Genomic DNA, 22,506 nt, shown 5'->3' with positions numbered 1-22,506 from the left:
TTTCAAAGTGTAAAAGAGAATCGAGTTTTCCTTCTATAGAGAACATTGAAATAAAAAATGTAAAAAATATATCATCTTTAAAGTATGAATTGGTTCAACTAAGACCAAAAAGTAGTGTAAGCCCAGGTTTAACAAAGTCTGAAGTACAATCAGATGGGGGAGGGGGGAGGGGGACAACACTGAGGTGCTTGACCAGTAGAAAAGATGGCCACTCCTTTTTTTTCCCCAAATATCTTAGATTTGAATACAAAGTGTTGTTTGGAAAAAAAAAACTTGCAAGTTCAAGTGAACTAGCTGGATAAACAGATTCATTCATTAACATGAAACACATACATATCCATTCATATACAACCAATAATTCATGGACTTAAACCTAGCAAGATGGGGACAGATTTAAACACTTAAATAATTGAAATAAAGATGCATTTTAACTTATTTGTGCTTTTATCTTTGCAATGAATAAGCCCACCTATTTCCTAATATGCCGTCTGTCTTGGACTACCTACACTACCTAGCTACATACAATATCCTTAAGACTGCAGTGAATGGTTTTAAATACAGCAGTTTAAAACTAACTTTTATAACATAAACGTGAACAAGATTCTGTACACATGAGGAATAGTCTTGCTGCATTAAAAAAAGCCAGTGTTTCAACTTCAAATCCGCACGTGGAAAAAGAAAGCATGCAGTAAAATCCTGTGTAATTTGGTTCTGTATGATTGTTGCATCTTTTAAACCATATTTAGAAGTGAGTCACATGCTTCACCTACCATAGTTATTTATTAGCCATGCTGGCAACAGTCTATCACTCAGCTAAACAAACATGTTACATGATACGTCAAAAAGCTGGTAGACACAACCTCATTCACAATTTCTTCTTCTTCTTCACCTATTTTTGATGATTAGTTCTGGATCACAAAAGCCACTCCATCTCATCCCAAAGGTATTGGATGCACTTCCATCACTCCAGAGAACGCAGTTGCTCTATGGCCAGATGCTGGGGGGCAATATTCCCCTCTAGCCAACGCCTGGCATTAGGCATTTTGACCTTAGGCTCCAGTGATGTGTAGCTGCTCCAGAGACTTTAAGCTGTGTCTGCACAACTGTATCAGCAATGGGTGCACCTTAAGTAACTGAATTCACTTACTAGAAGGGGTGTCTGGATATTTTTGGACATACAGTGTATGTTATTTCCCTAAAAGGAAACTGCGAATGGGAAAGCTTTTCACCTGTCTAGCACTAGGGGGCGACATGCTCATTTCTAGAAAACCATTTCCCTTCCTGTACAGCCAAAGCAGCTTTTCACCACATGCTACACAAACTGCTTGGACATGCTGTTTAATTTCTTTGAAAGTTTAAAGGGATTTTATCAGTCAAGCTTCTAGAATCATGTGGAACTTAAATTACAGTGAAAGTATGAGAAAAGTTAGATATTGGAACTGCAAAGAATTGAAAGTTTTAATGCACGCTGCATGATTTACCATCATGCTAGATATGAACGGTGTGGTCCTGTGCTGATAGTTTAAAATGACTGATTAGTTACCTGAGAATGATTCATTAGTTATTGCTGTTCATTTTGAAACCATTTTTAAACAAATCTTTATAACTATAAAGCATGGCACAAGAAGACAATGCTAACATTTAGGGATAAATAAAAGATCTTAAAATAAAAGGAACAATAAGAAGATTTTTTATATATATATATATATATATATATATATATATATATATATATATATATATATATATATATATATATATATATAATGTAAAATACATGAAAAAAAATCTAAATAAATGTCATCAGTTTCATAGATAGAGAAGCATAGTTCTGGACTTGGGCTTCTAAATGTCTCTCCTCCAGCTCTGCGAATGGTTTTACTTGCTTAGGTTTGCAGAGTAAAAGGAATGCAAGCTGCAACAATTAACCACCCTTTCAGTGCTTTGTAATCACACCTCTGTGGAAGGGCTTATGGACTAGACGAGGAGAAAGTCCCAAGGGCACTATGTTGATTAGGCCCTTTAATTTGGTCTGGACTGTTGATTGAGTGCGGTTAGTAGTTAGCTTGAGGAGGACATGACCAGGTCCAGCTCTTTAGAACCCTCCTGCGTGCTGGTGATGCCGCAGCTCACGGACAGCTCCGGAAAGTTGCTGCCACGGGTGGAGGGGACAGGGGATCCTGGAGACTGGTTCATCCCAGGCTTCTTTGGGGGTATGGGGGGCGGGTGGCTTCTAGAGATGATGGGTGAGCGGATGCCGGGTGACAGGGGGCCTGGCCCTTTCCCTGTGGGTGAAGAAGAAGAAGAAGATGCTGCCAGAGTGCGGTAGTCCGTGCCGAATGGTGAGTTGTTGGGAGGGGGCAGTTTACCTGCTGCTTGGCTGGTGAATCGTGACAGCACCTGGGGATAGGAGAGTAGGAGTGTTCAGAGACAGTACTATTTCTGCCTGTATTTGTATTTGTTTAACAGAATTAAATTATGTTGATTTGGATTGAAAGCATAAATGAGGTGGTTTGGCCACATTTCATTTTTTGGGGGACTTTTCAATTATTTAAACTTGAGTTACATTGATGGGCTAATGACAGGCTTGTTGTCTGTCAAAAAATGTTGACTACTGCATCATCATCCTCTCCTTTGAGCTCCGCCTTCAGAAAGTGTTGGATAGGTTTAGAAATTTCACAGTTTGTTTCCACCCTAATAATCCCAAAGTTTCTCATGTTTATGGCCAATTGTTCTTATTACGAGATCAACTCTGGCCACTTTAGACTAGAACTGTCAAGGTACTTGAGGTGGATATATTTATAGTGTGTTCGGACAGTCCTCATCAACTTAACATTGGAAATTGTCACAGCAACAGATCATAACTAGTAATGGCTTGCATTCAGGTGGTTCATTAGGAACACGTAAATTTATCATGTGAACAATACATATAGATGAAGGCCAGCTTGTTCTACTGTATTCACATAGTATTAGTGGTATCAAACTCAGGTTACATGGAATTTTGTCAAGTCAAATTCACAAAAGTGAACGCACCAATTATTCAAGTAAAACCAACTGTTTGTGCCTTTGTATTAGGAGCAGCTTGTACCTGTGTGACAGTGTTGCGGGCGATCTGCTTGGCTGTAGGGTTCTCAGGTGGAGGTGGAGGAGTAGTGGTGGGTGAAAGGTCACGAGGTGAGTGAGGCTGATGTTGCAGATGTTGCTCTTGCTCGGCCTGCTGCTGGAACTTGTGGCGGGCAGCATGGAAACGCTGGTTGACGCTGGCCTGGTAGGACGAGGGGTAGGTGGGGCTGCAGGAGCCCAGTGAGGCCAGCCGCTTGGCCAGCACAGGCGAGGAACAGGGTGAGGAGGAGAGAGACGAGCAAGCTGTCCCGCTGGGGGACAGAGACTGCTGCGCCTGGACAGGGGAGCTCAGTGTCCCTCCTCCGTTCTCCAGCCCTCCATTTTCTGCACTCTTCTCCTCCACTGAAGAGTCACTCTCTTTACGTAGTAGGCAGCCATTGAACCTTGGTCGCTGAGACTGTTCCACAACAGCTGCTTTTCCATCCATTTCGGTCTGGCAGGCAGCAGAGGTCAAAGTGGCTTTAGCTGGGGTTTCCTTCACCTTCTTCACCTCCTCCTCTTTTGCTCTCCATTCTTTCTCCCTCTCCTTCATCTCCTGCAGCTCCTGCTTCAAGCTCTCTATCAGCTCCTGTAGTTCTTTGCTTCGCTTTTCCTCTTTACGCAGCTTCTGCCTCAGCTGCTCCTGCTCTGTGTCGAACTCGGCCAACTGCCTTTCAGCACGGGCCTCTGTCTGACGGGCATGAGCCTGCTCTGCCTCCAGCTCCCCTCGCAGGGTCTGAGTGGCCCTACGCTCCTCCTCTAGCTGCTCGCACAGCTGGGCCACACGCTGACTCTCCTCCTGGGCGCGGGCACTGGCCCGCTGGCATTCTTTAGCCAGAGCAGATGAGAGCTGCTGCTGCTGGGCCAGGTCCTCCTGTGCCTGACCAGATGCAGTTTGCTGCTCACGCTCCAGACGCTCTGCCCGTGCGCGCTCGAACTCCAGCTGCACACAGATGAGGAGAGAACATAAGGAGACCAGAGAAACATGTAAAACAGTCTTAGACATGTTGAGCAAATAATGTCCCTTCCACTGAGTGTAAGCGGTGTCAATGTCTGACCTCACAATGATTCAAGGTGATTGTTTAGAAAACAATTTAATGCATGAAAACATCTCAAATGTCAGCTTGATTCGAAAGTGTTTTGAATATGTGGAACACTGACCATAAACAACAATACAGCAACCTGTTTATGTTTGAAATAGCAGATATGTGGACTGTTTAAAAAGAAATACAGGTATGATATACAGTGTTAGCCAGTGGGGGACGTTTGAAGTTATAAAGTTGACAACTGAAGCTTGAAATCCTAAGGCATTATATGTACATGTTTATATGTTAAATGATATAAATAAAAGGTACTGCTGGCTGTATGTCCCAAATGAGTACTGATAAACAATGTAACTTCATGACATATTGGTTAGTGACATATCTAGTCACCAAATAAGATGCCATTATAAGAGCCTCTGCCTTGCCTAACCACTGATTATAGTGGATTATAATTTATTAAAACATTCTATTGCCACCTTCAGACTCCTGCCAATTTTGTATTCCTACTAAATGTGCAACACAAAAGTAGCAGATTACTGTTTTTGCAGCTGTTATGGGAAATAATAGTAATATGTGCATGTCCTGATACTGGATTTTGTAGTGAATACTGTGAAACCTAAAATTAGGATTGGGAGAGAGATATGGCTCAGAACAAAATTGAGGCTTATATATAAGACTATAATTGGGTATAGCATGTAGCTGTGAGGGTTTATATCCCTTATAATGCTACACTATTCTGGATTTTGCTCAAAGAACCAGTCTTATGTTGCTACTAGTTCATCTAGTCTCTTTACGGTAAGAGTGTGCAGGTCCAGGCCAAGACGGTTTTAGCCCAGCACAGTTTGGTGATTCCCTGCTGAAACATATCTGATTCAACTCAGCAGTTAGTTGCCAGGCTTAGTGGGTGTGTTTAACAGGGAAATCACCAAACTGTGCTAGACACCAGAGTTTCCAGGATCAGAATGAAATACCCCTTCTTTAGAGTGCTAATGTATTTATACAGCAGTAGTTTATCTGGTGTTTTTGGTGGAACAGGAAGGGGGTTTCCTGTACTTTCTAGAGTAGTGCATCCTAATCCTGGTCCTGGAGTTCCCCATGTGCGATGCAAGATGACAGGGCTAGGTCTGGGATACATATTTTGTTCATTGAGGTGAAAAAAATGAATGCCAGTGTATAATTCATATTTACAGCTGTTTCTGTGCTACTGGTCACAGCAGCCTATGGATTCCAAACTCTACATTAGATCCAGGGCACTGCCAATAGCCAATCAGCAGTGCAAAAAAATACTGGGTCAGGTCCCTGGAGAAAACAACCCTGACCAATCACATGGCTGTTTTCTCCAATTCTAAGCGTCTGGCTCCAGATTTAGTAAATATGGCTAATGTACTGTAAATACAGTTGAGGTACTAACATTGAAATTATTTGATATAAGTATGTTGATATTTTGTTTTACCAGTCAGGTTTATTACTTCATTCTATATTTTGATTTTTTTGGTTGTTATGATCTTTCAGCTCTGTGGTTTTGCCAGATGTCCTTTATCTATTTTTGAAGTCAATGTCTATAACGCTGATAATGTGCACCATCCAGCTTTTTTTCATGTTTTTTATCATACTGACTGTGGAGTTTGGAGTTTTATATTATGTAGTTTTATGTAAAGCTCCTATGTGGAGTTTTAATTTTATATGCAAGACTCCTCATGGACTTGGCTTGTAGCTCACAGTCTCTTAAGTTTACAAGGCTGAATATAGTCTACATAAGGGAGTTATTAGTGCTCATGTGGTGCTTGTGTGCCTTATTAGAACCCAATACGTAAAATTTGAACTTCACCTGAGCGTGATACATATTTGGGAAATCACTTCCAAACCCAACATGCACATTCTAGTTGTGATATACTGTATGTATGCTGTGGCTCGTGTCTGAACCCGACAGGAAGGCAGGAAAAAGGGTCTTATATAATACTGCATGTTCTGTCTTCTGACCTTATCACCTTTTCCTTTAACCACACAACCCACACTCACAGCAGTAGCAGCCTACAAAACAATGAGCCCTTTTCCTCTGCAGGCTTCCTATAGAACAATTACAGAGCGATGCAAGACCTCCGCCAGACACACACACAAACACACACACACAGAGTCCAGACGCCCCATTGTGATACATACACAATGCTGCTCTTTAAAGGCTAGGCCACATTTAGCCCCAGTCTCAGACAGAAGTCTAAAGCAGGGTGATACACTTACTGCAGAGTGGAGCTAGAGGCAGATAGATGTATTTACAGAGTAGAAGGGCGTCTCCCTAGAAGTCTAAGTTGTTGATCGTAACAGAAGGCAAATCTCCAGTATGTACAGACAGATGGATAAGCAAATAGATACAGTCAGATAACCCAGGGGAAGAAACAAACCAGAGAACAAGAAGAGGAACAAACACAATATGTTTCCCATAATAAATTAAAATACAGGACTATATAGTCTATAATGAAACAAAATACAGGTGTGAATCACTGGGTAAGTTTCAGGGCAGAGTTTGGGTGAAATTAGGATGGAGCCAAGGCACTTGCTCTCCTCTGCCACTAGGAGGCAGGTTCTGGCTGGTCGAGTGATCCCAAATAGTCACAGACGCCGAAAAATGTTTCTTCATAGCCTTGCAGGGCCAGGCGTGACATCATAGGGAAAACAGTGCTGTTAAACCAGATTATGCTTTAGCTCCTGAAGACATCGGTGGACTAGTGATAACAGTTAACAGGGGGTTACCAGAGGCTGTATGTGGCCTGTGCCATTCACAGTTACAATATAGCCAGAATAAATGTGATGTGAAAAGAGTTGGAATTGGACTTGGAATTAAGTTAAACAGATTAGAGGAATTTCTATGTCAGGAAATTCTTTCCAAGAAACATTTCAGACTATCTTTCTTTGTTCTAATAATAATTTATCTCTTGATTGTTATTTTTAGAGGGGAATTGACTTCAATCAAAATAACAGTTTATTTATTCACTGTCTCTTGAATTTTACACCATTGCTCATGGATGAGTTTGGAGCAGAACAGTTTGGATGCTGTCATGATAACTGAGCTGAAGTAAATATACCATGTCGATACTCTGCTTTCTCAGTGTGGTAAGTGATGGGAAGTTTACAGCTTATTATGACATCACTGGCTCTATTTTGGTGCTGGAAAAGTCCCCATGAAGCAAAGTTGGCTACAGCCAAGGATGGTGGGTCCTTGGTAGCACTGTCCTATTAAGTTGCCTCGTTTGTATTACATAATACGGAAATTAGGACTGCACAGGTTACGTCACCTGAAAGAAGGTACACACTTTAATGGAGAAAATGCTGCTATTGGAAATGATACTAAACTAGCAAGTAAAAGTGGTGTGAATGACATAACAGATCCCTAATTTGTTTTTAACAAAATGCTATCCTGCAAGCAAAAACTCACTGAAATGGCAAGGTGTATATTTTACTGGTCATTTTACTGGCCTTTTTATCCAATGTGCAGTACGATCTGGAAAGAGCTTTTACCACACTGGCTATCCAATAGGCAGTATAATTGGCCCTGCTTACAGATTGATTTTTGATAATCCATCATTATATGTTTTACAAAAAGTCTGCATAAATTAAACATGTACACACTCTACATGTACAAGCTTTCGGAACACAGCTTAGACGCAGTAGTTTCATCTTCATTTTATGGGTTGGATATTATGGGTATCAGAAGACTGAAAGATACTCCAGCAGAGTCCAGAAATTTTTCTCAGCCGTTTTCTCGAAGGACCACAATCCAGTTAATGATGCCACAAGTGACATTTTCATAGTTTGCTTGTATGTTGGATTTTCCAAACTGGCTGTTAGTCATGTGGCTGGACACATAGCAGTGGAACAGGAATGTTATGAATATGCAGCACACAGGTCCAATGGTCCTGTTTACAGTGTCTCACAGCCTGACGGGTTTATGGCACACTGTGTACAGGTGTGTGTGTTTGTTTGTGTTTTGGCGGTGTTGCTTGGTTACCTGCTGCAGTAGTCTCTCTCTTTCCTTCTCCAGCATGTATGTGACATCATCACCCTCTGCTGTATCTTGGGCATGGCGCCGTTTCTCTTCCTCCAGATCAGCGATGACCTTAACACACACACATACACATATCAGCCACATATCAGTCATAAATATAGATATGTGTCATTATAACAGATAAATGATTTCTTCTGGTTATTGATCTCAGCCATAATAGCAATGTATACAATACTGTGTAGTCAGAAAGTCAGCAGTCATCCTTCATTTGTTTAACATCCAGTCAAAAGGGCTATTAAGTATTATGTTTAAAGTCATTTTCGCCATCAGGAAAAAGCAGAAAATGTATGTTTCCTAGAAAATTACACAGAAATCTCCAAAACTAAATATAATGTTGAATTTTTCAGTATTTAGTGTGTCCACATTTTGCCTTTATTACAGCTTCCATTCTTTTTAGGAGACTTGCTTGCAGTTTTTCAAAGAAATGTGTGTACATATTTTTCCACACTGTTGAAGTTCAGTCTCAGAAGTTGGTTGAAGTGTTCCTAAGCACATCACAATCAGGGATGCTTAGGTAGCATCAGCAGCTGGTTATGCACAACTGCATATGCATTTTGTGCAGTACTATATCGTAAACAAATAATGCAGTCTCACTGCTGTTAGGACTGAGGTCATATCGAAGCCATGCTGTGCTCTTTGATGATCCATTCAGGCTGATCGAGTTTCAACTGAAGCTTATAAATCAAAGACACTTCAACACAAGAACTTCAACACTCCTCACCTCAGTGAGAGAGAGAGGGAGAGAGAGAAAGAGAGAAAGAGAGAGAGAAAAGAGAATAGGACTAAAAAAAGGAAGGATGAGAAAATGAGAAGAGAGTGATGGACAGAATAAATGAACAGGGAGGAACCTCTTGAAGCCCAAGGTCATTGCAACAACAGCTCCATTGTGTGGGACTGAACCTTTAGAACAAAACACTGTACGCTGGGACAATACGTGTGGATTTACTCTGTGTCTCTCTTCTCTCTCTCTCTCTCTCTCTCTCTCTCTCTCTCTCTCTCTCAGACTCTTAGTCATTCACTCTCTCTCTCTCTCTCTCTCACACACACACACACACACACACACACACACACACACACACACACACACACACACACACACACACACACTCACTGTCTCTCACTCCCATTCACTCGCTTCACCCCAGGAGCTGCATTATTCCTTTTTGGTTCACAGGGCTCATCAGGGTGGGGAGGGTTACGGCTTAAACACACAATCACAGAGACACACAGGCTCTCCTAGGAAATCAAAGGGTTTAGAAATAATTGCTCTTTGTGTAATAATGAATGAACACCACATTCAGACATTACTTTGTTTGATCTGAATGGATCTTTCTTGCCTAAAATGTTGCTGTATTTTGGGCCTCTGCACCATCATTTATTATTGTTATTATTGTAACTTGCATAACTGAGCTATAAGCTTTTATTTATTGTTTGTTTGTTAAAGGGCACATATCATGGAAAGCTGAATTTTCATCATTTTTGCATGAAAGAGTTTAATGTAGTGTGTAAGCATTAAATTGTATCATTCTACAGTTCTTGCAGTCCATAACATGGAAGCTAAACTGCAAAAACTGTCCATTTTGTGTTCATTCTTTTTGTGATATCACAGAAATCAACAAATTTACATATATCCACCTATTCAATTTACAGCCCATTCATGATAGCCACATATGATGACCAACTCTGACTCTTGCTGCTACATAAACGTACATAAATGTCATAAGTTGACCTCAGGGAAACAAATAATTACATTCCTCTGAAAAACAAATCATACAAGAAGGGCTCCCACAGCACCCTGCAAAATTGGAATATTTATTCCTACTTCCATGATATATATACACCATAGGCAGGTATAAAATTTTCTAGATCCACTGGGCCACTAGGAAAGAAAAAAGACAACTTTGTAGCTTCTCTTAGATAACAATGAGATCAGATGCAGAGGTAAATTAATAATTTAAAAAATTAATAATAAAAAAATCCCTTTGTCTGCTAGATGTTGATGAGGCTGATGTTGTGCCTGTTCTAAAAATACTGCGAGAGCAGTCTCTATCTGATTTGTGTACTCACAACCACACCCACACACACACAGACATATACTTCGTATTGCTTACCCGTCTGTGTCTGCTCTCAGCAGCTGCCAACTGTGCCATCATTCTCTCCTGCATGCGCTTGCAGTGGGTCATCACCAGCTTCAGCACGGCCAGCGGGTTTGGACTGACATGGGCTCTGACGCTTTGGCTGTGATCCTGAGGCTGACCCTGCTCTCGACCCTGCAGCACCTCGCTGTCCCTCTGCAGGGCCAGGAAGGGGTCACTGAGGTCATACTGTCCATAGCGCTCCTGCACAAATGCATCTCTGTGCTGTGCCTGGAACAGAGGTCAGAAGGTCACAGGTGAGACCACAGGTAAGGTGTGTTGATAGCGTGCCATTCAGTGCTGATCACTGATGGTGACAACAGATTTGTGAAGGAGGAGTATTTGGGTACAGGAGGCTGGTCATAGATTGGCCCTTTATTATTAAAGTCACATTTAGCATCAGTGATAACAAAAACATGGTGTAATTTTATCAGAGATGACTAATACCACTTTTTTCCCAATATCAGTACTGAAACCTTGAGTATCGACCGATAGCAATACCGATCCAATATTTTTCCTTTAAAAACTATGAAGCTTAGTTATATCACTTAAAATCTAAAAGTCGGTGTTCATACTCAAATTACCTAAACACTCTACCACCCCTCAGAAAAAAACATAGAAAAAGCATGACATCACACGGTGTGAATCTGTGCTGTTTCAGGCTTGATTTGTTACAGGGCTATTTTTCCTTCAATTTTTCCAATCCAGCCTTTTCTGTTGATATATCACCCCAGCACTGACCAATACCATCTCTACGTTTTATATTAATTACTTCTTATTCACAGCTTACTGAAACAAAATTCAAAAGCATGGAGAGGAGATATTTTATTACATTTGAGATATTTTATCATGATTTGACTTTGATGAAATGTTATTTTTGTTTTATGTTTTTGTCACTTCTTGACATTGAAGCAAATAAAAAGAGAACTCACAACTGCTGACACAGAATGTGAACTGAATGTATATGTAATGCATTGCATTACTCACTATGTAAGTAAACATGTAATTGCATAATTAACTTTAAATAGTATAGCAAAAAGCCTACAAAAGACTGAAGACACTTGTCCAGAACTTGAGCTATAAATGTCAGTCAGTCAGTCAGTCAGTGTGTGGATGTATGTGTGTACAGCCTGACATCTAAAGAATGTGTTGCTGGGTGAGAGGATACCAAAGAAAAAGGAAATGGTCTATGGTAACTAATTAATGAATTTATTTGAAAAACTGCATTGATGAAGGAGGCAGTTAGAACATCAGCGGCATCATGTGTAGTGTATTTTTTTAATTGGCTCATAGTTTGTTGTCTCTCTTCTGCCGTGAAAATGTTTGGCTTCATTCTGCCCTGGAGCCATTTCAAGTTGAAACCGGCACTGCTGTGTCAGTGATGTCACTGCCTGCTGCAGGCAAAAAGCTGCCACTGCTGACAGATCAGCGTCTCTCTGTATATCAGGCCTGTCAGAGTGAGAGTGCTGACCTTAGTCACATTCAGAGGGATTTGAAAGTAAAATTCATTTTAGATCAGCAATCTTAGACTGAAAAGGTTAAAACATCGAATTGTATTGATTCAAATGTGTACATAATATCCACCTGAATATATACAGCCGTACACAAAAGTTTGGGCATCAAGTTATTTCTAGGTTATTTTCTAGGTGAAAATAATTAAGTAATGCCATTAATTGTGGCACGCATCTGCAACTCCCTGTGCATGATTTCTATTTATTGATTGAATTGAGTGTATTGGGAAAAATATAAAACATAAACTGTCAAATGTGCCATAACTTTTGCACAGGCAACATTTTATGTTTTATTTTTTCCAATATGTTGAATTCTGCAAGAAATCTATACAGAATGTGTACTTGTTCTCAAATAAGCGCTATTTTTTGCACTATTTTCTTTTGGTTTACTTATTTTTGATAATACTTGTGTTGATGTAGCCTCATATACTGAAAGTTAAATTATTTGATGCGTCTCCAGGGTCTCTCTCCCTCTTGTGATTACATGCCGTTCACACACATGCGAACAAACAAACCTGACATGCTGGTGCTTATGCAATTACAGCTCTTTGTTCGTATGGCTTTTCTGCCCACAGAAGCTTTGTGTACAAAGAATAGAATTCTAATTCATTGGTTCCGAGTCCTGGTCCTGCAGTACATTCTGGTGTTTTTCTTGCTCTAACACACCTAATTCAACTAATCAGCTCATTAACCAATTAGTGCCAAAGCTATTTCTGCCTTGCTCCTCTTCACATTTAACATCATGGTTTCTCGGTGCTGTTATCATACTTACTATATAAGTTAGAATGTAATAACAACGATATTATTATTTATAGCAAAGTTGTCATTGACTTATTTTGTGTCACAAAAACAAATCCTGAGCAAGCTAATGTATAAATAAGTCCTGTACAAGCCCTTCATTCATTTAATTTGTAGACAAAATGGCCTTTAAGTACAAGTTATGCATTTTTCATTTTTCACAAAAAGAAAACATTTCACACAAAACTAAAAAACTGGATTTTAACTGAAAACTGCATTATTGACTAAATATATCAGATTTAGTGTGTCAACTTTATGCCTTTATTAGAGTTTGCATTCTTTTCAGGGCAGTTCTTTTCTGTTTTTATAGAAATCTGGGCAGTCATGACTGGAGGTTAGGGAACCGGCCCTGTAACCGGAAGGTTGCCGATTCGATCGCCAGAGTCGACAGTGACTGAGATGTCCTTGTGCAAGACACGTAACCCTCAACTGCTCACCAGGCGCTGCAGATAGGGCTGCCCACCACTCTGGGAAAGTGTGTTCACTGTCCCCTAGTGTGTGTGCTCACTAGTGTGTATGTGGTGCTTTACTTCACGGATGAGTTAAATGCGGAGGTGAAATTTCCCTGTTGTGGGACTAATAAGGGTCACTTAATTACTTCATTAAATCTCCAAGGATATTGTTCCACACATCCGAAGTTCAGTCTTAGAAGTTAGTTGCTTTCTCTTATTCTCACACAAATAAGTAATCCCAAATACATTCAATAATGTTGAGGTCTCTGGACTCTTGGGTGGTTCGTTTTTGTTTTGAGAACAACAGAAGTTTCTTTGTTTGATTTGGATGTTTTATTTTCCTTTTTTTGGTCTGTTTCCTTTTCTCAGTCATGGCTTCTGCACATCCTTTCAGAACCATAGTGCTGAGTTGTCTTCTCACAGTGGAAGGATGGACTGAAACTGATCTAAATCAAGAGTGAAGCTTGATTTTCTCCTCCTCTGTCAAGGATGAAAGCTTTAAGTATTGTTTATCTGATGGTGACGGGTCTTGTAGTCTACCAGGTCTTACACCGTTGTTAAGAGTCCTATTTTCTCTGTAACTTTTAATCATTTCTAACTCCAATTTTGGAATGTTTTCCACTTATTTGCCTTTGAGCTTCTCTTTCTTTCTGTAAGTGGATTATCTCATATCTAATCTCCTCAGAAACATCTTATGAAAGATTATTAACTTTTACTTAAAATAAAACTTTTGACTGGAAATAAAAAAAATATGTAAAGTTGGTCTCTAACTTTTCAGTACACTTCACTCACAACTGATCATTATTCCTGTTGAACAGATCTATAAAAAGCACTTAGTAAGTATGCATGAGTGTGTGGTGGTGTTTACACTCAGGGAAATGGGAAGAATGTGTGAAGTGCTTTAATGTTTGATAAGGAGATATTTTAGTTGGACCTCAGTCTACATCCAAAGACTCACTCCCTACGCCTCATCACTCTGCTCTATCCCTACAGACAGAGATGTGTAGAGTAGCCTAAATCCATATTAGTATTGTTACTTCAGTGAAATAATTACTGGAGTAGAAGTAAAAGTTAAACAAAAACAACTGGAGAAGGAGTAATGAAGTAACAGGTCAAAATACACCTGAAGTAGTGAGTTTACTATAGAACTGCAACTTCTTAGTACATCCAGCATCTATCAGCATAGGAAATGCAGGCTCTTCTCTTTTTGGTGTAAAATAAACTGCTAAAGCTCTAAAATGAGAGATGTGAGCAACAGCAAAACTACCCAGGATCTAAACAAGAGGACAGAATAAAAATAAAAGAGAATTAGTTGCTCAAAGTTATTTTATTTGTTTTTTACACCTTTCAAAATGACTGCTGCCTTCTGCGCTGCTGCCAATAGAAATGCTCCAAAATTACTTAGCATACATTAAGGTTCATGAAAGTTACCATTCTGGTGAGGTTTTGTTGGGTATTGTCAATGGAAAATAACAGTGACAAACCATGACTAGTACAGCTAGACATTCAGTTTCCACATATTTTACATTGTATGCAACAGTTTTACTGTGACTCTGAACAACTAACTGGAACTTGATTAGGATGCTGCTCATGTTCACAGTCAGTGAATTATTTACTGTCATTAAGCTGATAGTTAACTGAATGTGTAAGGCCTTCAGTCCAGCTCCTGAAGGCCTAATCAATGGAGGAGCACACATGGCCACATGTACCAAGATACTGTGGGGGAAAAAATCCTGATTAGACAATTTTCCATTTCAGTCTTTTTTTTTAACATTTCTGTATAATGTGATGGTCAGTGGCTCAAAAAGTAAACACAGTCATTCAAATGCTTAGTTCTTGAGAACGTGCAGTGGTGGTGATATGAACCAGGGGTCAAGATATCAAAAATGCAAATATTGCCTACATGTGTCTTTGGAGTTTTTAATATTTTGAAGTTGACTGTGTTAAGTATGGTACAATAGTGGTAAATCTGAGAAAAAAAAAGTTTCGTTTTTTGCCTTAAAACGGTCTGCATGAACCTCCATAAATGAATAAGAAACAGAACAAAGCATTTCACATTAAACTATTCTGAATGACCCTGTTTAACAATATAATTATGCAGAATTTTACAGAACTTTCTAATAAAAATATGAATATATGAGTTTAATGCTGATTTCATTAAAATAAAAATGACCTAAACATTATATGCATGTAATTTGTGGTTCCTAGAAATTTTTAGGCCTTATTTAAAATGCTAGAAGGACCTGAGGGTTTCACTCTATGAGACACAAATCCTGTTAGATACACAATACTATACATTTCTGCTTACAGACCGCAAGGTAATGTGTGTCAGCATCGGCACGTGAACTTAATCACACTGTGCATGTGAGTAGGGTCAGACTTTGAAGTGAAGCAGCTCTGCATGAGGCAGGAACTCAGCAGGCGAGAGAGAGAAAGAGAGAGAGAGAGAGATGACAGAAAGAGAAGAGGACGGAGAGTAGAAACAGTGAGAGAGAGAGAGAGAGAGAGAGAGAGAAACAGAGAGAGAGAGAGAGCAAAGAGCGACAGGATGAAAGAAAGACAGAATGAAAGACAGAGAGGAAGAAGAAGGGACAGAACAGCCTTCCACATCTCCTGCCAAGACCAACATGCATCTCCACACTCGTTTAACCCAAACCAGGTGCTGAGACAGACACTCTATATCTGTACCTCTGCACTCACTCATACACAAATCAGCATGATGCAGCCTGGCCTCTATCAGGTCCTGTTACCCAAATAATAACTCCCCCTACCCCCAAATTACACACACACACTAGCTACCACCCTGCCCCCAAACTCACACAGGCAGGTGTTAAACCTTTCCTAGGGGAGAGAGGGTCACTGACACAGAAGGGAGCACAAAAGGAGCAGCTGGTGAGGCCTGGAGAGAGTGTGTGTGTGTGTGTGTGTGTGTGGACTGAGGACATTGTGACTAATTTGGGAGGGCAAAATGGGGAGTCCCTACTGAATGAATTGGCAGATGGGAGAACACAGAGATGAGGAAAGAGACAGGAGAGATGAAGAACACCCACAGGCACACTCATGAGGTCTTTATGATGATGTGGTAGGGTGGGGGTGAACATATTTTGTTCAAATAGGAGTTAACAGAAAGTGTTCTTTACTCTCTAGAGCAGGGGTTTCCAAACTTTTGCCACTGACTGCCCAACAACAGAACACAAAAGCTTACACAGGCCAAAAGAAGACTGTATCGTTAATAACAGTAAACAATATAGCCTACTGAATGACACCTGACTGTACAGCTACCTAACATAGACATAAAAAAAAATCTGTTTGTAGCTGTTGAGAGAAGTAGCTATGTTGAACAGGCATGTTTGGCCAGACCAAAGACTGAGCTAACCTTAAATAGTGAGTTTGATTGAGTTTTTTCAAATAATTATCACAGAAGTACATGGTTTGGTTAATTGTTCAAATGTTCATGAAATTTTGCACTTAAAAAAAAAAAACTAATAAAAACTGCCAATAGCCCTCTAGCAGTACAACTTTGGCCCACTGGGCATTTATCTGCTTAGAAACAACACAAATAATATCAGCACAATAAGTAGTATTTAGTATACTAATGTGTCAACAATTTCCAAACCTTTGCTCATAACAGTTTGGTATTATTACTTATCATCCAGTACCTGGTTTGGCCAATCGATCCGATTAAATTAAATCAGGTGTGCTGGTGGTCATTTGTATATATCCACCAAGAATGATCAGGAATCAAACCTGTGTTATACAGCCACTATAAAATATAGCCATTTTATTTACTCTCCACAACCATCCACCACCTACACGTTTTCTAAGGTTTAATAAGTAATGTTGATGAGACATACTGTCTTTATGCTTATTTGTATTTTTCTAATGTTCTAGAGTGTTTCCATTGGCAACAGCATGCTTACCGAGATAAATACATTTAAACAAGCAGCTAGGGTGCCTAGACTTCTGCACAGCACTATAATAGAGAGCTTAAGAGGGGTTCAAAGGCTATAAGTGTTCAAAGTATTTAGTGTGTTTACCTTTAACGCTACCATGACTTGCAAACTGATGAAACTGTGAAAAACTTCCATAGAGCTAACATTGACACTCGACGAGACGAGACTTTAGCACTAGTTGATGCACAGATCGGATGCATTCTGCCTGCATGTTAAGTATGAAACTGGCACATGAACCTAAACGTTTATGAGCAGAATACACTTCTCTTTCAAGTGCAAATGCATAAGAGGGAGGATTGTGCAAAATGAGGAAGGACTGCACAGAATATGGCCAGAGTCCTTGGTATAAAGTGCAGAGATATTAAGTTAGAGGTACTAGCGGAAGCAGGTTTTGCATGGACTTCTGTCCACTTTATTAAATCAGATGTAAATTTGCACTGCTGTCTCAAAAACATGTTGAGAGACTTCCTTCAACAACAACAATGAGGAACTAGAATGAGACACGAGCCTCTAACATATGCTGGAATGATCAAATTGTAAGTTGCTCTGGATAAGAGCGTCAGCCAAATGCCGTAAATGTAAATGTAGTCACATTTTGCGCTGCACCTTTACTCGCATATACATTTGGCCTAATATGTGCAAAAGTAAAATATGGGGCATCATATTATCAGGTGGCTCTAATTCCAGTGTAATTCATAAACATGATAACATTTTCCCAGTTACTGGTTAATAATAATAATAATATTTTGGCCACCGATGTATCTTGCGACCCAAATAAAGCTCTTCTATTGTGGTAGCTCAGAAGGAGAAGCGGCTTAGAAGATTTGCACTTTGAGCTGCATTGTGAATGAAAAGAGCTACAGAAATAAAGCTTATTATTATTTATTATTTAATACTTTTAATCCACAGCACAGAGCAGAGGGTGAGGAGTGAACGGAAGCTTTCTTAATGCCATTCCTCCTAGTCACATTCTTTCTCTCTTCCTCATGCATTCTTTCTTGCTCACATCTCTCCTACAAAAGGTGAGTGTTCCAATCATTCTCTCTTCAGCTGCCTCCCCCCTCCCCCTCCATCTCCCTGACGCTCCTTCAGCTACACAAACAAAGGACGTAAACCTTTCGGTAATTCCAAGATTACAGGACACACTCAGAGAGAAAGACAGGCTGTGTGTTTGTGTAATATTTAAACTGACTTTACGAGTCTTCACTCCTCTTCTCATCTGACTGATCATGCCAGTCCTGGGAACAAAGCCTTTTTTAATGATTGATTTTAAAGACACAGACAAATGTACACACCTCTCCGTGCTCACTGTGCTACTACTTTAAGACTAAGTTATGGCTACTGTGTGTGTAATTATAATGTGATAGTCATGCTGAACTCTTTGGCAGGCGTGGGAATAAGCACTGGGAAATTATAGTGGGTGCTGTGTCAAATTTTACTTACCTAAAAGAGGAAGTATGGAGCCAAAAATATACTTGAGTGATGATAAAAAAAGCACCCACTAAAGAGTTCTTCTTAATATTTCTACAGTATAGACAGACAACAATGAGATCAGACTGAAAGACAAAGGATACTTTGGCTGAAATCTCCTACTGCTCAGGTGTTCCTCCTGAACAAAACAGCCTAGTAATCTGATGTGTGGCTCCCCTTGAGCTTTAATAAAGTCACACATTGTGCTTAGATTTGCCAAGATAATAACTCTTGCCTTCTACAATTGATCTCTCATGTCTCCTTTGTCTCTCAAGTGTCTAATTTCTCCTTGGTATCTAATTCTATTTGTTTTACTTATAAAAAAAAAAAACGAGAAGAATCAGTCTCTTGAGCCTCAAAAAGCAAAACTGCTGGGTATCTACATTTAAATACACTCAAGTATATAGCAGTAAAATGGAAACATTTAAAAAATTGATGATAGTGATGTGTTTTAAATGCATTTTTACTTTAATTGACATGTATTTTCTCCAACCCAATAGATGGAAATGCATGCAGCGGAACCCCTTAACATTCCGGGTTTATTACACAGTTTTATTTATTCATTAACTATAGGGACTTCCATACAAACTAATGGGGGTACAACTTGGTAAGGGGTTAAAGGACTGTGATCAGTTCAAATAATTGTGATCAGGGATGTGTTAAAACAGCGATAACACAAAAAGTGAGTTGATCATTTCTAATTCCTCCCTCTTGCTCACAGGCACATGCTTTTTAGGACAACTCTGGGTGTTGCCTTTCAGACTGCCGTGTCTGAGTAGTGATCAACATAAAGAAACCTGCACCGGTAACCATGGCAACCAGGTGAGTACAGAGTCCAGTTACAGCCCGCTTCCACTCTTCTTTCTTCTCTCTTTCTGGAATGCGTACGCTCAATGGGTGGAGTAATCTGTGGGAATGACCTAAACCATCCTAGCCACGGACTTGGAAAAACATCTGCAGTGTGGGACACCGAGGGCTCTGAGAGAGAGCGACTGATTACAGGCTGAGTGCAGGAACAGAGCAGCTGAACAAGTCCAGGGATAAAGAAAGTGGACTCCCCACACCAGCACAGACATATTACATGAAAATGAATTACAATTTCAAACGTTCAGGTCAGTTAATTTGAAAAGGAGGTTATCATTTAGTTAGCTATAGCATGACTCCTCTAGCAAATAAATTGACAAGCCAAGTAGGTTATACCACAAACACGCATGCTAACATATCACTCATATCGAAAATATTCTATAGTACTGCTGGGCCTCTGAGGTGAAGTGCCATTTTGGTGGCAAAAACCTGATGAGTGAGCTAGCTTATCTTAAGATATTGGCTGTCTCTGGAAACCTAGCGCTTGTTAGGTTAGCTAGCTAGCAGGCTACCAGGAAACTGTCTGAATTAGTACTTTTTGTGGCAACTTGTGGTTAAATATGCATACTTTCTCAGTATATCAATGATACAGAAGTCAGTACCACACAATAATGGCAACAAATAACAACACAAAATGAACCTTCATTGTGCATTTTGGAATGAGCTAGCCCAGAGTTAATGGGCAGAATCTGTCTGAAATGAGGAAAATAAGGCAGCTGAAAGTGTGTAGGGGTGCGACTGACTGGGGAAGAGGGCTACTGTTACAATATTAGAAAGATATTTGGAGAAGCACAGCAGAAAAGCAGTAAATCTCAAGTAGTCTTGAGCAGGGAGTGAGTGAAACCAAGTAGCACGCCTCACTCTACCTCATTAGCTAGCTTCGCTGTAAAAAAGAAACTGTTCAAAGAACTCAAAATTTCAAGGTAACATGATGCACTAAGATTTTTGAGTTTTCTCAACAGCAGATTGTGTAGTCATGTTTACTAAGTTTATTTAACTAAGTTAGATTTTTTGCTCTTCTAACATAGGCTGCCAATAAAACTATAGAATTTGGGGATTTGGACCTCTCTGGTGGAAATCTGTAATTGCATGCAATTGATAAGTAATCTGATATATGCAAGTGCATTGAAAGAGTATTCAGAGAGACCTTGATGAAGGACACTGTCTTTTGAGGATGTTTCTTTCAATTTTAACGAAAAATATTACATAGTGTTGCTTTAAAAGAGGAGTCTACATTACATTTACATCTGCTGGAAGAAACCATCATCCAACGACTAACAGTCTAACCATGTTCCTGAGGCAACTAACATAGAATTAGGAGTTTTATCCAAGGACTCCTGGTCCCAAGCAGAGAATCAAGCCTCAGTCTTCTGGGAGAGGCCAGCAATGTTACCCTTTGCACTAAACCAAGACGAGGTGTGTGTGACAGTAAAAACATCACCACTCTTGTCTTTTGTTTGCAGTTTGTATAGCACAGCAGTAACATTTTGTACCTGTCTCAACATTTTTTACAGAGTATATTCAGTTCAGTTCAAGCCTTTTAGCTGTTATGGTAGCCCAATTGTGTAACTCTATAGCTCAGCAACTATAGACATTCAAACTTGAGTCTGTTAGCCACTGAAAAACTTCTTTTATAAGATCATTGTGCCAATAAAAGCTGTCTTGTTTGAAGGCTTTACTTGAAATAGAATGACTGTTACAGACAATACAGTAACTTCCTGATTTATCAGATGTAAATTCCTGACTTTATACATAGACCTGAGAAAAGTACCTGTTTCAGTTTACTGAAACATGAATGTAGACCTCAGTAAGCTAATCTGTAAATGTCCAGGTAGGATGCCTATTTTTTCAACATCATAGGTTTTGGGAGAATCTAATCTGATCTGATTTCCTCTGTGACCTCCTCAATCACTGTTTGCCTATTATGAGTTTACTGGGTACACCTGTCATACTGGACACCTTCCAATTGCAGTCATTGCACTGAAATATACAGCAACTGGTGACACACAAAATGAACTAGACTGAATGTGTGACAAAATGTGAGTAAGTACTTTGAGGCTGGCATTCTCAGCTTTATCAAGTGTTCAGCAGTGCACATTAAAGCTATCATGAGTTCATGACGAGTAGTTGCCAATGGCCAAAAGTACAACTGGCTTGGCTAATGTAGGTCACTTCCTGTAATCACATCAGACCAATCAGCACTCGATTTTACCTCAGGCCTCTGCCTCTCTCTCTCTCTCTCTCTTTCTCTCTCTCTCTCTCTCTCTCTCTCTCTCTCTCTCTCTCTCTCTCTCCCCCTCCCTCCCTTTAGTGATATCAGCCCAGATGGAGACTGCAGGTGTGCAGGACTGATTTGGGAACATCAGCAATGTTTACTTTAATGTCAGGGAAGTGTTGGGAAAAGGCCAGTGACAAGGCACACATGCCTCTAAGAAGTTATGCAGTTTTACTTACGTACTGTTTTACGTAGGTAGCTGTTCTGTGCACTTCTGAACATGTTGTAGAAAAGAGATGTGCAGGTGAGCTTTGTGTTCCAGGGTTCAGACAAACACAAGTGCACCTGCACAACTCCATTTAAAACAGTGGGAACAAGAACTGGAACCTGATCCAAAACAACACCGGAGCTTTGATTTATATACAGTTTTAACCTGCTCATACACTCAGGGTACAAACACTGTCACTTTCAGGGTACAAACGCTGTCATGGGGTGGTACCATCAAGGATACATCTTTGGTTCATCTTCAGTTGCACCTTAAGGGCCATTGGTTCATATTCACAATAAGTTTGATTTCTGTGGACAAAAACAAGCACTCCAAGTTTTGATATCAAATAAAGGCATATTAATGCCATCTCTTGCACGAGTCTAATCATTTCTGCATTAAATACCAGGCTAAACCATGATCATGCATGGATGCAGTCCAAGCAAACGTGCATCACAATGACTTCAGAACTGCTCATAATGTAAGAGGCAGAACACAAAAGCAACCATGCAGGTTAAACAATATAGTTGGTGGACCACAGCTGGAAGGCTGGGGGGATAATGGAGAGCACTTTAATATTACACAGTAATTGTTTTTGTGACTGTCTTATTTTGTAGAATGGGATATTCCCAGCAAAC

At 39.9% G+C, this 22,506-nt stretch overlaps 1 protein-coding gene across 1 annotated transcript in view; it reads right to left on the bottom strand.

The window, feature by feature from the left end:
* Window positions 1–1,803: 1,803 nt before the first annotated feature.
* The window catches only part of cttnbp2nlb (CTTNBP2 N-terminal like b), a 44,710-nt gene continuing 24,007 nt past the window's right edge, over window positions 1,804–22,506 (bottom strand). The window contains exons 3-6 of the mRNA XM_037535695.1: window positions 10,317–10,571; window positions 8,149–8,256; window positions 3,089–4,045; window positions 1,804–2,400 (exon numbers count right to left, since the gene is read on the bottom strand). Coding sequence (XP_037391592.1) covers window positions 2,062–2,400; window positions 3,089–4,045; window positions 8,149–8,256; window positions 10,317–10,571 — 1,659 coding nt within the window. The 3' untranslated portion in view covers window positions 1,804–2,061. The remainder of the gene's footprint in view (window positions 2,401–3,088; window positions 4,046–8,148; window positions 8,257–10,316; window positions 10,572–22,506) is intronic.

Source organism: Pygocentrus nattereri, chromosome 28, assembly GCF_015220715.1.
Source record: "Pygocentrus nattereri isolate fPygNat1 chromosome 28, fPygNat1.pri, whole genome shotgun sequence".
NCBI classification, from domain to species: Eukaryota; Metazoa; Chordata; class Actinopteri; order Characiformes; family Serrasalmidae; genus Pygocentrus; species Pygocentrus nattereri.
This window is presented reverse-complemented; position numbering and strand designations above follow the sequence as displayed.